The sequence below is a fragment of the Rattus rattus genome, chromosome 3, assembly GCF_011064425.1.
Source record: "Rattus rattus isolate New Zealand chromosome 3, Rrattus_CSIRO_v1, whole genome shotgun sequence".
Classification (NCBI taxonomy): Eukaryota; Metazoa; Chordata; class Mammalia; order Rodentia; family Muridae; genus Rattus; species Rattus rattus.
In genome coordinates, this window is record NC_046156.1 from 175,373,906 (window position 1) to 175,389,604 (window position 15,699).

Genomic DNA, 15,699 nt, shown 5'->3' on the forward strand with positions numbered 1-15,699 from the left:
TGATAGGGGCCATAAAGCTTTGGTTAATTAGTATCCATCCACCCCTCCTTCAGGGAAGTAGGGTAAACATCATTGAAGCTGTGGTAGGACAAACATGGGCACACTTAGGCTTTCTTGGTCAGTACTAACACCCAAGAAAATGGAGTAGACTCCTTAGTTACACAGTTGGTCATCCTGCAAGGTCAAGGCCAAGGATTGAGGACAAGGAGTAAGAATAGTGTGGAAGAGGGCTATTCATTGAAGAAATAAGTATTGTTTGCTCCTGAGGGAATTGTGAGCTTCAGAGAAAATTATTCCTTTACCTTACATCGATTGACAAAGAATTTCTCCTTATCTTGGAATGTTTTAAGAACTTTTAAAACAATATCCAAGTGGTTCTCAGCGCAGAATCCTAAAATAGATGTTGTTCCCTAAAATCAAAAGGAACATTTTTTTTTTTTTTGGGTAATCATGCATTTCAGTAAATACTTGCTGAATACTTACCACTATGTGCCAGACAAGTTTCTGGTCACTGGGGATACAGTGTTGAATGGAGTGCCCCAATATTCCTATTCTTGTGGGGTTCACCGGCCATTAGACTGCTTTGAGGCAACAGGGAAACACTATAATGTACCAGGGCACAACTAATGCTTCAGAGATCAAGAGAGGGCAGAGGCAGTGGCTGGTGAAGACTTGGCAAAATCTGTGGCATAAGTAAGGTAGGTAGAGATTCTTGTGAAAATATAGTAAAGCCAAGCAGAAGCAGAGCCCGGACTAGTGAAAATGTGAGTTGCTCCGATTCCTATAAGAGAGAGCTTCAAGAGCTTGAAGGGGCTCGAGACCCCATATGAACAACAATGCCAAGCAACCAGAGCTTCCAGGGACTAAGCCACTACCCAAAGACTATACATGGACTGACACTGGACTCTGACCTCATAGGTAGCAATGAATATCTAGTAAGATCACCAGTGGAAGGGGAAGCCCTTGGTCCCTGCTAAGACTGCCCCCCCGGTGAACTAGACTTTGGGGGGGAGGGGGGAAAGGGGGGGGGGGAGGGGGAGGGGAACACCCATAAGGGGGGGGGGGGGGGAGGGGGATGTTTGCCCGGAAACCGGGAAAGGGAATAACACTCGAAATGTAAATAAGAAATACTCAAGTTAATTAAAAAAAAAAAAAAAAAAAAAGAGAGAGAGAGCTTCAAACACAAAGTAACTGCAAAGGCCTGAACCCTCTGAAGAGAGCTGAGGGACTGAGCATAAAGGTCATGCATCCTGAAGTCTACTGGTGAACTTCAAGAATTTGGAAGCACCACTTATTGATTTTTTACTTTTGTTCCCAGTTGACAGATAATAAGTACATATATTTAAGTGGTACAGTGTGGAGCTCTGATACATATTCTACAGTGTGGGATGTTTCAATCACACTGAATATCATATTTGTTGTCCTACATACCTACAGTTGCATGAGTGTGTGTGTGTGTGTGTGTGTGTGTGTGTGTGTGTGTGTGTGTGTGTGTATAAAACACCTAAAACCCATTATTTTTAGGCATTTTGAACTAGGTAATACATTATTATCAACAATAGTTATTGAAAAAATTTGAGGAGTCAATACTCTATTGAAATGACCTCATACCCGAGATGGTTTAATTCTTAAAGGGCTGGTGATATCATATTCTAATGATACAGGTCCTCCTACCTTGCTCACTGTAGAAGTCGCCATAACATCTTTCTTGTGATTTTGACAAGAATCTTGTCATGGTTCATTGATGGCAGTTTGTTTCATGGTTCCTGTCCCATTTCATTTGGCCAACTCTGGCACTGTTTTTAGTTTGGAGACACAGGCCCCTATCAGTGGCAGGCAGTTGGCACACCCCCTGACAGCTTGTGGTCTCAGTCACCACCCTAAGACACACATTCCTTCCTTCAGATCTTGTAGACTATGCTTGCCCCGTGACACTGTACTTTCTCTTATTCAATTCACCTGCCATTTCAGCCCACCAATAGCCAGTTCCTGGACAAATGGATTTTTAGTTTACTCCATGCTGAGCTGCTCCAGAGTTCAGGAGAAAGCCAGGAGAAGGGCACGCTTTACGGTCCAACTTAGGTGGGGCCCTCAAATCCAAAGAGATGTCTCAAAGCATCTCTTTGTTTAGTTTTCTTTCTCCATTTCCCTCAAGTTGCCCTCCTATCTGAAAAGGCTCAGTAAAGTTCAGGCTCAACTGTGGACTCTGTGTTGAGTGTTCCTTTCTCCTCAGTCTGACCTTGGAGGAACCCATGTTACACAGCACTGTGGTTGGCAGTCTAGTGCTATTCAATTGCTAATCGTGATCAGGAGATGTACAGACAGAAGGACTAGGTCTCGCCATGTCATGTGCCTTCATGAAACTCACCTACCTGGCATCCCTAACTGGCTGGGATGAATGGGACACTGACTAACTTCAAGGAAAGTAAATGAGGTACCTGAAAAGCTCAGAGGCATGGCACACGTAGTCATAGTTTGTGAAACTCTGAGAGCGTGAATGAGAGCCTTAATGGATGCTTACACCAGACACAGAGTTACGTTTCTTCCTAGTCTATAGCTAGGAAGGGATAGTATGGTAGGGAAGCAGTGTTTGAAACGTCACCACAAGAGATTGCTGGTAATCGGGGTTGGGGATTTAGCTCAGTGGTAGAGCGCTTGCCTAGCAAATGCAAGGTCCTGGGTTCAGTACCCAGCTCCGAAAAAAAAAAAAAAAAAAGAAAAGAAAAGAAAAGAAAGAGATTGCTGGTAACGAGAGCTGACAAGGGAGAACAGTGGTATAGGAGCAGTCTCATACACTCAGTGAAGTTTAGTGATTTCTCCTATTTACTGTGAGAGAAAGAAACATAAGCATCCCAGAATTTCTGGGGATAGAGATGATAACAAGATATGACCAGAGTTTTCTATTAGCAATTTCTAACAGGGACTTTCCTTTATCTCTTAGCTTCACGCTCATATTTTTTCTAGATGACCACTGATCACTCTCAGTTTAAAAATTTAATGATCTTGGTGGTCGTCATCCAAAAAACACATCACAGAGCAACGATATTTGAGATGCATTTTTTCAGTATTTTTATGCACTTGGCAAAAGAAGAGAGGTAATGTTATTTAAACAGGGAAATTTTTTTTCCTGCGAAGAAATTCTTTTGGACTTTTCTAAATGTATTAGTGAATAATTCTGGTTAATAAGACATACCAGGATTGTCCCAAGGTTTTGTGGATAGGATTAAAACCTAGCATCAGAAGAGAGAATTTACAAGGGTTCCCACCTCTCTTTGGTCCCCCAGCAGGCTGGGAGTAACCAGGAACTCATTGATCTGTGAGCTCACAAAGTCTCTGTCTTGGCAGGATGCTAAAGTAGTTCCCAAGGCTTTCCAAAGAAATTTCTGGAAGACAAAAGATGAGCAGGAGAATTCAAAAGTTAGGGAAGCAAGATCAATGAAAAGGAGGAGGAGTTGAAGTAGTCACAAGAAAAGGAAAAAAAAAATCCAGGAGTCCTTAACTTATAATTGCCTAATATTTGGGTGCCTCACACACTCTCTTCTTGAGAACATTTCCTTCAGGCTCTGTGTTCACTGGAGCTCCCTGCACACCCTCCGAACTGTCCCTTTCCAGCTCTCCTTGGTCCCCTGTAACATATCTCCCATCTACTTCCCATTCCATTAATTTTAGTGCTGCCCATATGAACTTGTCTATGGGGCCCTCCACTGGGTGTGAGTAACCTGCAAATGGCTTCTTCCAACTCCAACCAAAGAAAAGTACATCTTCCTCCCTCAGCAGATATCTAATGATAGCTTGCAGCTAGGGATGGAGCTTCTGGATAACTCCCTCCTCCATGCTGGAATTTGTAACTATCTTTCACTGCCATGGCCAAGGAAGACCTTGAAGGTTATTACCATATGAGGTCAAGCATGAGTGTTACCAATTAAAAATGAGTCTGAGACCACTTGGGTTATTATCTTGGAGCAGTATTGTAGGTTTGGAAAGTCCTGGATGATGTCAAGAGCATAGGGCCAGCTTGTGTGCCGAGGACTAGGCACTGCTCACAAAGTCCCCCATCTTCCCCCTCTGCGAAAGACAGGGTTACTCTGTATTGGCCCTGGCTGTCCTGGAACTTGCTTTGTAGAGCAGGCTGGCTCACAAACTCTTAATTGCATCTGTAGGCTTTGTGGAACCGTCTGGAGAACTGGTACTCTGAACCAAAACAGAGTAAATCAGGGCAAAGAATTTTGACAATTGGGCTGGAGAGATGGCCCAGTGCTTAAGAGCACAGACTGCTCTTCCAGAGGTCCTGAGTTCAATTCCCAGCAACCACATGGTGGCTCACAACCATCTGTAATGGGATCCAATGCCCTCTTCTGGTGTGTCTGAAGACAGCTACAGTGCACTTATATATAATAAATGAACAAATCTTAAAAAAAAAGAATTTTGACAATTATATATTAGAATCAAAGCTTAATAATAATACTTCATTATTGAATGTGATATTAGAAGTTGTAAAACTTAAGAAATTTCTTTATAAAAACTGAAATTTGTAAATGATTTTAACCCAACAATGACCCTGATCAAAGCTGCCTTTCTACCTAATGTACTCATTGTACTGGTTGCTTTGCATCAGGCCCCGCTTCTGCATCTGTTGTACCCTTGACATATAGTAAACCACGAATACTCTGAAGAGTCAGGGATTTAAATAGTTTTCTTCAGGCTACACTAGGAGTACACAGCAGACCCTGGGTTAAAATCCCATTTAGAATGGAACCCTATGGGGTGGAGGGCTATGAACATGACCCAGTTAAATGCAAGAACTAGATTTTGAAAAACCTCTTGACTCTAACCTTGCTGAATTTTAGTGTGGTGTCTCCCAGCTTGTAACAACAGCATAATGGAAATCAAAGCCCAGACTGGCATTTAACCAGTGCTGAGATGTGCTGGGTCCATTCTTCCTCCTTTAGAAGAGATCTCTGGATTTTAGCCATGGCATTCCTACTGTACGCCAGTAGTCCTTAAAGATGGATGGGTACCTGTAGGCATGTTGGCCTACATGTTGGGTGAAGTGAAGGAAGTACTCAACACTCAGCAAAGGACCTAAGGGGACTCCTTTCTCTAATCCTTCTTTTCTCCTTTGGGATGTACTAAAGAGAAGATAGAGGTTGAGCAGCCATTTTAGATCATTAGGTGGATTCCAAAGTCCCTTTGTCGAAAAACCAACCTTCTCCATGGAGCTGTTGGAGTAACTGCCCATTTGTAGGCTGAAGTCCCGACTCAGTTGGCTGGTCCAGGCCATGTCACTAATTTTCCACAAAGATTCCTTGAGCAACTGTTGCAGGGAGTGGAAGGTAGATATGAGTTTGACTATTACGGGGGCTTTCCTGGTACTTCTCTCTCTGTCTAAAGTATAAATGTATATATATAACTGAGATCATTCTTTTCTCATTAAGTAACTTATTTTGGATCCTTTCCCTTCATTTATTTTTAAAACTACTTTCTGATGTGTTCTGAATTCCCATTAAGACCAAAATACACAGATGTAGAAATTACATAAGTACCTTCCTTTCCTCTCTTAAACAAAACTTATACGATTAAAATAGAATACAATCAGAAACAAATTTTAGTTAACATTTTCCAAGAGTTGATAGAGTTGGAAAAACTCCATTAGTCAATGTTTGTGTTCCTTACTGCCGATAAAATATGAGAGAAAGAGCTTTCAAAGAGGGAATGAAATGTTTCTGTCAACTTGCCCTTTACTAAGTGGGTCTTCTTGATCTTACCAGGTGTTCCCAAAGAGAATCATAGGGGAGATTCTTGAATTCTTGTGTTGCTTCGTGGGAAGATGTCTTAAAAGGAATTTTTATCTCATTGGAGGACAAAAATCTGCTAGGATTTCTAGAACATATTATTTCTCTTATATTCCCTCTTCTCTAAGCTTAGAAAAGAATACTTAATGTCAAAGGCCTGTGAAAAGATTGTACGCACTTTTAAAACCAGAGCTCAGCTAGTGGGCCTCTTAAAGAAAAGAAATGAAATAGTATTGGAACTTTGAGGGGAGAACATATGTTACATGGCTTTGAAAAAGGATTAGCTGCACACTCAAGACTGGAAGAAGGAGAGGAACTGTTCTGGAGGCTTCCTGCTAGAGAAAAAAAAAAGAAATTTCCCATCACAAAAAGCTATTTTAAAAACAGTCGCTGGTAGATGCATGGTGGGGGTTTGAGACAGGAAGGAGGATATAAGTGAAGTAGGAATGTAAGAACCGAGGACCAGCTGAGCAGGGATATTACTTCAGATCTTCCAGTGCATACTTTCGATCCAAAAGAAACAAAGGCTGATTTTGGAAGAAGCATAGAAAGGGGGCAGAGGAAGTAACGTGGGGAGGCCACCGAAAACTAACACTTTGGCAATGAAAGAAAGAAAGAAAGAAAGAAAAAAAGAAAGAAGAAAGAAAGAAAGAAAGAAAGAGAGAAAGAAAGAAAGAAGGAAAGAAAGATCCAAGCATTTACTTATTTACTTATTGGTGCATGTGTGGAGGTACAAGGGCAACTTGTGGGAGTTGGTTCTCTTCTTCCCCCATAGAGGAAAGGGGGTGGGACTCTGGGTTGTCAGTCTTGGAACAAGCTCTCTGATCTGCTAGGCTAGTCTGTTAGCCCAGAAAGTAGCATTCTCAAGAAGCCTCAGGAAATTCTTATGTGGACAGATTATGGTGAGAAATCTGCCACACCAAACAAAAACAAACAAACAAACAAACAAACAAACAATAACGCTCCCTCCCTGTCTCTGAGCTCCTCCACTGTCTGTGGCTTCCTAAGATAGAAAACACCTGTCCACTCCTGCTTGCAGTAAAAGTCTGAGCAGTTTCTTGGCTACAGAGGAGACTGCTCTCTGGAGAAATGATACAACAGGGGCCCTGTGAGTTTTAGAAACCAGGGGTGGGTGAGGATAAGGAGAAACAGGCAGAAAGAAAGAGTTTCATTTGGAGCACAGAAGTGGGATCCACATTAATCTGTGTTTTGTGAATTACAAAGGAATGAAGGGGATAAAAATCCTTGGAAAGTCAAGATTTATGAGAGAGAAAGATACTAAGTACAACCATGACAACTCTCTTTAGCACAGTGGAACTGAAGAACAAATATTGTTCCCATTACGCCTTAAAGAAGATTTAAGAGAGGATTTTAACATGCTAGTCATTTTCCCAAGTCAAGATGCTTCATCCACTTTGCCATGCATCCTTTTGCTGTTAATAAGAAGAAGGATAATGAGCTAATTTACCCTCCATCATCAATAGTTCTTGAGGATCCCCCTTACCTGCTACTCAACAGTAGTATAGGACCCACTCTTACCTGCAACAACATGGTTTCCCACAGCACGATGCTGGCATTATTTCCTAGAGATGAAAATGAATGTAGCAATTTCAAATCAGCCAACTTCAGTTCTCCCCGACTCAACATCCAGTGGACAAGGGCATTCCAACTCAAGTTTTCTCTTTGTTCAGGATGAGTGATTTGAGATGAAATTTACTGTGTTGGCAACTTTAAATTTCTTGTCAAATGGACAGTGTCTTTAATCTATAATGACATCTGTTATTTTTGCTATTTTCAGAATTAGTGACTGAAATGAACACATTTTGTAATACATATTTTAACATGAATAATGTTTTTTCAGTTTGTTTTGGAAAGCTTTAACGTGTGTGTGTGTGTATGTGTGTGTGTGTGCGTGCACGCGCACTAGTGATACTACAGAGCACGTATGGTAGTCAGAGGATAACTTTCAGGGACTGTTTATCTTCTACCATGCAGGTTCTGGAGACCCAACTCAGGCTGTCAAGTTTGGCGGCAATGCCTTACCCACCCAGACATCACCCAGCCCCTCCCCCTGCCCCATTAAATCATATAGCCAAAGCTGGCCTCAAACTTCACTATGTTTCTGAGAAAAACTTTGAATAAGATTGTTTCCACATCCCAATTATTAGGATTAGAGGCATGCACCAGCAATCAACTACCTGTTAGATAATAGCAAAGGAAAATATTTCTACATGAGGGAAAAAAATCAGAGCAATAAGAAAAGTTCCCGTGAAGCTGCCGCCCTGACCCATAACTATGACTTGTTGAGAGCCAGATGGTAGGGAGTCAAGTCAAACAAAACAGAGCTGACTGCCTTACCGATCAAGCTCATTGCCTTAATTGCCTAAAATAAGCTGTCTTGCCTTACGGGGTTACAGATAAATGGGGCGTCATTTCTCTGTGGTCTTGTCTCCTGGCATAAAGACACAGTCACACTCTCTCATACCTTCCAGAGGCTCCAGGAGCACAGGCATGCGGCTTTTCCACATCTCTACCAGTTTAGGATGGATTATCTCAGGCATTATCTTCAGAAGACCTATTGCACCGGCCCCACACAACTGCCCTAAACTGGCCAGCATAGATATTACCTACAAGGCAGGGCAGGGAATGATCAAGTGAGAATGTGTGTAACAGGCCCACCTTTGCTTTGTTCTCATCCCTAAATCAGATGCTCTTTTAGCAAATAACCCAAGTCTCTTCTTATTCAAGGACAAAGTTAATATTTAGACAATTCTCTGTTTTTTTTTTTTTTTTTTTTTTTTTTTTTTGGAAGGGGCTGAGGATAAAGGTTAAAAAAAATGCATGGAAACAAAACCCAGAAAAATTAATGGAAAGAATCAACATTTGGAAATACTTGTTCATTAAATAAGGACATATAGACTATTGTTTGAATAAGAGATATGTGTGTGGTGATATGGAGAATACATCATAGATATGAGGTTTGATTGACAGGATTTATGCATGAGATTATCATGCATATCATACATGTTTGTCTTTATTTCAATATTGGGGGGTTCATCTTGGATCTGAACCTGCACCCTATGTTTATCTTTTAAATTATCTTTATATTATCTTTAAATTGGGTAAGAGTTTCAGAAGATCAGTAGTAAGTAAGTTTTCGTAAATGACATCAGCAGTGGCAGAGAATCTCTGTTTCCTCTCAGCGTGTCTTTCAGAGTATTTAGGCAATTTTTTTTCTCAGAATTTTATTTTAACCTGAACTGTCTGTATTATCAGCTTAAATTCATCCCATCTCGGTTCTTTGTCACTCACCAGAAGTCGTGCCAGCAGCTGCTGAGGTGAAGGAAGTTTCACTGGAAAGAGAAAGCAATTTTCATCATCCCTGTAGGGGGCCAGGGAAAGTCATAATGGGGATGGGTGTGAGCTCAAAGTGTGCTTGGTATCCATTCTGGAACGAGTCTCTCAGAACAGAAAAGTTTTGCTTTATTTATGGGTGTACGAACCAGCTCCTGTAGAGATGACAAGTGCTGTTGACTCCTGTTTATCACGCTTCTTCTTCTCTTCCGCCATAATCAGAATTCGGATGATGTTAAACAGGTAGTCCAGTGTCCCTGTGTATTCCTCAGGTACCACGTAAGTCAGGATTCGAGGCCACAGCACCTGTAGAAAACATGTTACTTCTCGTTTTCCATACTTCCTATTATTCTCTTATGTTCCCCCCCCCTTTATTTTAGAATCCTCTCATTTGTGTGTCATTATTTCAGTTTCCAGGTCACGTCAGAGAGAAACATGTCTACGCAATCACGTTTAAGTGCTAACTGTAGCGAGTGTGGAGTGTGGGTGGGTGTTTCTCCCTGAAGTTCCTTCATTTTGAGTGATGGCTGGAGGCACTAAGGGTAGGTAGTCCTGCTTCTCTGGGCTCCCTCATCAATGCCAGAGTGCTTCTTGTCAAAGTGCCGCCTGAAATTACCCCACATGTTTCCCCCAACTCTAATGCTGAAGTGACACTGCCTGGGGTGAGAATTGGGAGGAGTGGACGACTGGGTGTGGCTATTTCTTGTGCTTCGTGGCTCCAGTGCTGCTTTCCCTAGTTCTGATGGAAACCTTAGTGTCAGGTTGGGCTTTGTGCATTTGCACTTGTATTTAATCGGGAATCCTGCTTTCACTGTAAGACCTCTCCTACCCTCCCATTTCCGCTTGTATCCTGCTGCTGCTGTGTGACTCCTAGAACTGGCGTCTGGCCTGCTAGACAGTTCCTTTCTTTCTTTCCTTTTTTCAAGTTGGATATTTTATTTATTTACATTTTAAATGTTATCCCTTCCCGGTGGTTTCTGGAAACCCCTATCCCATCTTCCCTTCCCTGCTTCTGTGAGGATGCCCCACCCGCCCACCCATTCCTACCTCCCCGCCCTGGCATTTCCCTACACTGGGGCATGGAGACCAAGGGCCTCTCCTTCCATTGATGCCCGTGTGTACTCTTTGGCTGGTGGTTTAGTCCCTGGGAGCTGTGGTGGTGGTGTCTAGTTGGTTGGTTTTGTTGTTTTTCCTATGAGGTTGCAAACACCTTCAGCTCCGAGTCCTTTCTCTAACTCCTCCATTGGGGACCCCGTGCTCAATCCAGTAGTTGGCTGCAAGCATCTGCCTCGGTATTTGTCAAACTCTGGCAGAGCCTCTCAGGAGACAACTCTATCAGGCTCCTGTTGGCAAGCACTTCTTGGCATCCGCAATAGTGTCTGGGACTGCCCCACCTGGGGATCCATCACATGTACAGTTTCTTTCTCTTAGGCTATCTGTGTACCATTCCATGGGGTCCCCAAAATGATTTTTTTTGTATTTAGCCTTTGATTAACGTTTTTATTTATTTATTTATTTTTTATTTTTTTTATTTTTTTTTATTAACTTGAATATTTTTTATACATTTCGGTGTTATTCCCTTTCCGGTTCCGGCAAACATCCCCCCCCCCTCCCCTTCCTTATGGGTGTTCCCTCCCACCTCCCCCATTGCCACCCTCCCCAACAGTCTAGTTCACTGGGGGTTCAGTCTTAGCAGGACTCAGGGCTTCCCCTTCCACTGGTGCTCTTACTAGGATATTCATTGCTACCTATGAGGTCAGAGTCCAGGGTCAGTCCATGTATAGTCTTTAGGTAGTGGCTTAGTCCTTGGAAGCTCTGGTTGCTTGGCATTGTTGTACATATGGGGTCTCGAGCCCCTTCAAGCTCTTCCAGTTCTTTCTCTGATTCCTTCAACGGGGGTCCTATTCTCAGTTCAGTGGTTTGCTGCTGGCATTCGCCTCTGTATTTGCTGTATTCTGGCTGTGTCTCTCAGGAGCGATCTACACTTCTGCACTACTTTGCTTCATCCATCTTGTCTAATTGGGTGGATGTATATATATGGGCCACATGTGGGGCAGGCTCTGAATGGGTGTCCCTTCAGTCTCTGTTTTAATCTTTGCCTCTCTCTTCCCTGCCAAGGGTATTCTTGTTCCCCTTTTAAAGAAGGAGTGAAGCATTCACATTTTGATCATCCGTCTTGAGTTTCATTTGTTCTAGGCATCTAGGGTAATTCAAGCATTTGGGCTAATAGCCACTTATCAATGAGTGCATACCATGTATGTCTTTCTGTGATTGGGTTAGCTCACTCAGGATGATATTTTCCATAACGTTTTTATTTGTTCATGATCCAAGAGGCATTTGTTGGATATTTCGGACTCTTGGATGCTTAGTCAAAGAATCCTAAACGTCAAAGATTTCTGGGACTTTTTTTTTTTTTTTTTTTTATTCTTCTGCTTTACTGATTCCTTGATCAGAAGGCTTCAAACCTTATTGTGCATCAGAAATACTGGCACTTTTTCAGTCGCAGGCTCTGATATGCTGATTTAGTAGGTCCTATAGCTTCAGAATATGCGTTTGAAAACAACAAATATTCCAGTAACTCAAGATCTATATACTAGCCTACATGAAGCCCCAGACCCACTGCAATTGGAGGGGGAGGGCCTACTGATTCTATCCTGGTTGTAACAATGCTTTTGAGTCATCAAAATTTATTTTCAGGTTATTTTGCTCAAGAAAAATCGCTCTTTAGGATCCTCGCTTTGAAGTTTAGATTAACATTGCCTCCAACAATCCCTGAGCCTGGGCACATTAAAACTGTTCTTTCTCTTTTGCAATATCTCTAGGTAGGTTAAGATACGAAGAGAAGTAATATGGTAGAATCCCTAGGAACTGAAATGTACTCTCTACACATAAGTGACCCATACCCATTGCCTTAATTATAGAGTATATCTGGCTTTGAGAAACATCTCTCAGCTGTGCACTGAGCCTCAAGTTGCAATTCTTACAGACTATCAAAAGAGTTAAGGCTTTGTCTTGTGCAAACTCATGCCTTTAACCCCCACGTGGTCCTTAGACAGACGATGACCGTAAGTTAATTGGTAATGAAAGTCTCTCACTGAGTGGGGGCTGTCCCAGACTATGTTCCCTGCCATTGGATGCCCTCCCCTACCTGCACTGGTAGAGGATGTACTTAGTCCTACTGGGATTAGGTGTCTCAGTGTGGGGGAGTACCCAAAGGTGGCTCCCCCTTCTCTGAGGGGAAGCGGAGGAGTCATGAGGCTGGGGGGAGGGATTTGTAAGGGTGAGACTGAAGGAGAGGAAGAAGGTGAGGCTGCAGTCAGGATGTAAAGTGATTAAAAAAAAAACCCAGTAACTTATTGAAAAAAGAACAACAATAAAGAAAGTCCCTTACCTGGGGCATACCAATCACCAGTGGATCCAGGGATTTTAAGACCTCAAGGCTTGTTTCTTGAACAGATTTTTCCCCATTTTCATCTTCTTGGGAGTTAGATTTAATTGCTTTTTCCTTTAAGAAATGTTAAACAATTTCTTTTAACCTTACTTTGGTGTGTTTTCAGACTCTGGGCAGAAGACATTAATACTTAACCTAAGGGCTCATGGAATACACCGATCTAGGTCCCTAAGACCAATCATGTCCCCATTGGAGAAAGGGGCTAGAAGATACATAATTGGCTCAAACACCAAAAGAAGGGTTCTAAGGCTCTCTTGGATGCTGTCCTTTTCTCTGTTCTCTAGACTTCTACCACTTTCTCTAGGGAAGAAAATGCTGATCGCTGTTTGCCAGTGGAATGGATTATAATTTTTGTTGTGACTGTCTTTCTAAAATGACTGAGATCTCATGCACACATCTTGACAGAAGGTTAGTCTCAGTTGCTATGGCCTGAATGTTTTTTCTCTTACAGATTCAAATGGTGAAATCTTAAACCTCAAAGTGATAGTATTAATAATGGTGGCATCCCGACAGTGGTTAGGGTGTAGGCCTGTGTTTGAATAGGAGTTTTGTGGAAGAGACATAAGAATCAACCAGTCCCTTCACCAAGAGTTGAGACATTGAGAAGGTGTGGGAGGAAGCACATTTCATTAGACACAGAATCTTAAATAGTGTTTAAAAGCTGCCCAGCTCAAGGTATTTTTGCTTTTGTGGCTCAAATAAACTAAGTCACCACTGTAGTATGAATTCGTGTCTAAAGCCATTTAAATCTTTCTAGCTTCCCCTACCTGAAGCCAGTGGAGGCTATGTTGCTTCCTCAGAAAACTGACTTATCCTAGTGTGTATTTGTTTTAAGTGAGAAATGACATCAGTGAAAGGGAAGGGGACATGAGAGAACCAGGGAGTTAAACGTGGTAAGACAGAGGTTGTACTTGGGTGCCCTCATTTTCTTTGGGACTCATTGAGTCAACTGCACTTGAAAGACTATTCCAATCAAAACTGTAGCTTGCTCATACCAGGTTCCTGTTGGACATGGCAAACTGGGAGAAGATATAATCAATCAAGGGCCATCCTTCCCGAGCTTCTACGTATCCTTTTTCACACATGGTTTGGATGAGAAGAAGGGTTGACTTCCTCACCTGGAGGAAGAGTAATGCAGCTTAAATGATTTATGCTTTGCAGAGAAGAGTGACCCTTCCACATGACTGTCACCTTCAGAAGCATCCAAAGGTGGGAACTTAAAAAGTATACATTTTTTCTCAACCATGGTTTATCCCTGAATCTCTTAGGGAGAAATTTGTTCTTTTCATGAGTTACAAACTATTGTTTCATGTGAAAATTAAAATAATCATTCACTTTCTCTTATTATAACTTTTTTAACATGAAAAACTTGAATAACAGGATGCAGGGAATGTCAGGCAATCTCCCACTTAAAAGACTTATAAGAATAAGATGGCCTCAGGTTGAAAAATAGGACATCTATGCTAAAGAAAAAGTCCCATGGCTTATTTTTGGGAAGAAGATGCATTATTTTTTAAGAAATACTTATTTTTAAAATTATAATACAATTATATCATTTTCCCATCCCCTCAGAACCCTCTCATATATCTCTCCATGCATTGTTTCATATTTATGGCCTCCTTTTTCAATGTTACTATACACACACACACACACACACACACACACACATGCACACATACACATGTATATATAATAGATTTACTAAATATGTATATACAACATGCTTTCTCTGTATAGTGTTTCTTGTTTGTGTATGTTTTTAGGGCTGACTATCTGGTAGTGGATAACCAGTGCTTCTTCCCTGGGAAGACTCTGTCTTCCACTCTCAGTGTTCCTTAGTTGCTACCGTCCTTTCCTCTGTTCATGGTCAGCATGTCTCTTGTTGTGTGCTCAGCTCACATTTTGGTAGTCATCTTTCAAAAGAAAATTTCTATTTATCTTGTGTGTGCATGTGCATGTATATGTGTGCATATATTCTACAGCACACATGTGGAGATAAAAAGACAACTTGCTGGGATGAGCCTTTCCTTCCAGCATGTGGGTACTCCGGATTAATCCCTAGGTCATCATCTTCGCAGCAGGTGTATTTTCTCACCGTGCAGTCTCTTTGCACATAGTATGTTTATAAGTAACCTAAAACAAATTCTATTTGAAGAACATCAGAGTCAGGATGGGTAAAGTCTTTTACTCCACTAGGAAGCCTTGGAACTGCAGGTAAATTAGAATGTAATTTATCTTTTTGGGTTGAGTTCTTTTTTAAAAAAATGACAATGACCACAGAGCAATTTATAAAGAAGCTTCACATTAGATCCTCAAAGAACTAGAATAATTTTAGTTATTCCCAAAGTCACCACCAACTGATAGAAGTGCCAGTTAATTTTCTTACTTTTATACTGAGGTCATTCATAACAAGTTTGACTGTCTTTTCAATTGAGGTCGTGTGATTCCTAAACTTGGGCTCTGAAAAACCATAAGGAGAAACTGAGGTCAAACAGAGTAGGAATACAGTATGATCTACAATTGGTGAAAACCTATAGAAGCCCACAATTTGAAGGCGCTGCTTGTTAACATTATATGCTACTCCTTCCTCTCTATCTCTTATCTACTGACCATTAACCATGCCAATTACCCTTTTAGTTTCTGTTACATCTGTTTCGTCCACCACAGGTTAAATTACAACATGCATTGAATACACCATGCCTAGGCCGTAAAATTTAAGACTATTTTGCATTGCCGCCAGCTTATTCTTAAACAACTAGATTATTAAACCTACCATGTTATGAAAAACATTGAATTCTCACACTTTCTGAATTCAGGATACCAACCATTTTATAGTATATCATTATTTTTTTTTACTGCACTAAAAAAAAAGAAAAAAATACAGTGGACAATTAGAACTAAAGATATTAATGGAAAACATGTTCACTATTATGAAAGTGTGATTTTTGGAAGTAGTGTGATATAGTGATTCACTACATTCTAGTCTACTCTAAATGCAGAGAATTCTATACCCCTTCGCCAAACTGCTGAGTCTTCTAATTTTTTTAAATTTAACTCTTCAATTTCTTTATCTTTCTCAGTGAAATGTATTTGTAAAGTTTA

At 41.2% G+C, this 15,699-nt stretch overlaps 1 protein-coding gene across 1 annotated transcript in view; it reads right to left on the reverse strand.

The window, feature by feature from the left end:
- Positions 1-15,699, reverse strand: part of Mroh2b (maestro heat like repeat family member 2B) — a 58,188-nt gene that overhangs the window by 27,518 nt on the left and 14,971 nt on the right. Inside the window, 10 exon segments of the mRNA XM_032896840.1 lie at positions 303-410; positions 3,267-3,383; positions 5,207-5,314; positions 7,332-7,375; positions 8,278-8,419; positions 9,105-9,145; positions 9,296-9,452; positions 12,538-12,651; positions 13,593-13,715; positions 14,984-15,057. Of these exon segments, the coding sequence (XP_032752731.1) occupies positions 303-410; positions 3,267-3,383; positions 5,207-5,314; positions 7,332-7,375; positions 8,278-8,419; positions 9,105-9,145; positions 9,296-9,452; positions 12,538-12,651; positions 13,593-13,715; positions 14,984-15,057 (1,028 nt within the window).